Below are 1514 nucleotides of genomic sequence, written 5' to 3' on the forward strand. Positions count from 1 at the left end.
GCTATGTCTATGACCGGGCACAGTTTGGTTTCTTTATTTATTAGTATAAGGTCTGGTCTTCTAGCTTCAATAATCTTGTCTGTTTGCACCTTGAAGTCCCATAGCAGGTTGACTTTCTCGTTTTCCAATACAGCTTCTGCACGGTGGTCGTACCATTTTGCTGTGTGGGGCAACTCATGTTTCTTACATATGCTCCAGTGCACTGCACTTACCACTTTGTCATGCCGCCCTTTATATTCTGTCTGTCCGATCTTACTGCATTCGCTGACTATGTGGAACACTGTTTCATATTTCTGCTTGCACAATCGGCATTTCGGATCGTTTGTTGATTTTTCTATCTTGGCCTTCCTATAGTTGGTTCTTCATGCTTGATCCTGGGCAGCAATGATCAGGCTTTCAGTCTCTCGTTTGAGACATCCCTTCTTCATCCATTGCCATGTTTCCTTTGCAGCTTGATCCTCTGTCTGTCTTAGATGTTGTCCGTTCATTGGTTTATCATGCCAGTTTTGCTTTTGTTTCAGTTTTCTGATGATTTCTATACTCTTGTCGTCCATCTTCACTGTTGGTATTTATGATCTTACATGCTGTTCTTATAAATTCGACTGGGCTGCCTTCTGTGCACTTTTTTCGGACTGTGACTTTCAAAATTCACAGTTTCCTCAACACTCATTAATCCCCTTCCTCCTTGGTCTCTTTCAACATATACTCTATCTACATCAGATCTTGGATGAAGACCTTTATGCATTGTCATCAGTTTCCGCGTCCTTCTGTCCAGTTGCTGTAACTCAGTCTTTGTCCACTGAATAATTCCTGCTCCGTATCTGTACAAGGACACAGCCCATATATTGATAGCGGTAATGAGATTTCCAGCAGTCAGCTTTGATTTCGGCACTTTCATAAGCCTGTGAATGTATTCCTTCTTGATTTTAGCTTTCATTTCAGATTGTTTTATGTCATCTGCCTCCATAACTCCTAAATATTTGTAGCTTTCATTATCTTCTAGTTCATGGATTTCTGTCTCATTTGGTAGCATGATATTTCCTCTGCCAGTTAATTTCCCTCTTATCATGGTGATGGTAGCGCGCTTATCTAATCCAAACACCATACCAATGTCATCACTGAAGATTTTCACTGTGTGTATCAGTGTCTCAATCTTATTTTTGTACTTCCCATACAGTTTCAGGTCGTCCATATACAGTAGATGGTTAACTGCACATTTGTTTTTGAGATGGTACGCTGGTTTAACTTTGCGCAGTACAGTTGTGACGGGTATCATTGACATCACTAACATCAAAGGAGAAAGACTGTCTCCCAAGAATAACGATAATAAAAATAATAATTATTATTATTATTGTTATTATTATCATTATTATTATTATTATTATTATTAGCTATATATACACACAAATTTTTTTTTATTAACTTATGATGACTGGTAGTTTCAAACTTTTTCAATGCCTGAAACAGTGAAAAATCTCAGAAAACTTATTTATTTACAGTTTCATTGACAGACT

The 1514-nt window shown here is 37.9% G+C and overlaps 1 protein-coding gene across 1 annotated transcript; it reads right to left on the bottom strand.

The window, feature by feature from the left end:
- Positions 1-577: 577 nt before the first annotated feature.
- Positions 578-1282, bottom strand: LOC137400560 (uncharacterized). The gene has a single exon (XM_068086887.1). The coding sequence runs from the start codon at positions 1280-1282 to the stop codon at positions 578-580; it is 705 nt and encodes a 234-aa protein (XP_067942988.1).
- Positions 1283-1514: the final 232 nt, after the last annotated feature.

Source organism: Watersipora subatra, chromosome 7 (genome assembly GCF_963576615.1).
Source record: "Watersipora subatra chromosome 7, tzWatSuba1.1, whole genome shotgun sequence".
NCBI lineage: Eukaryota > Metazoa > Bryozoa > Gymnolaemata > Cheilostomatida > Watersiporidae > Watersipora > Watersipora subatra.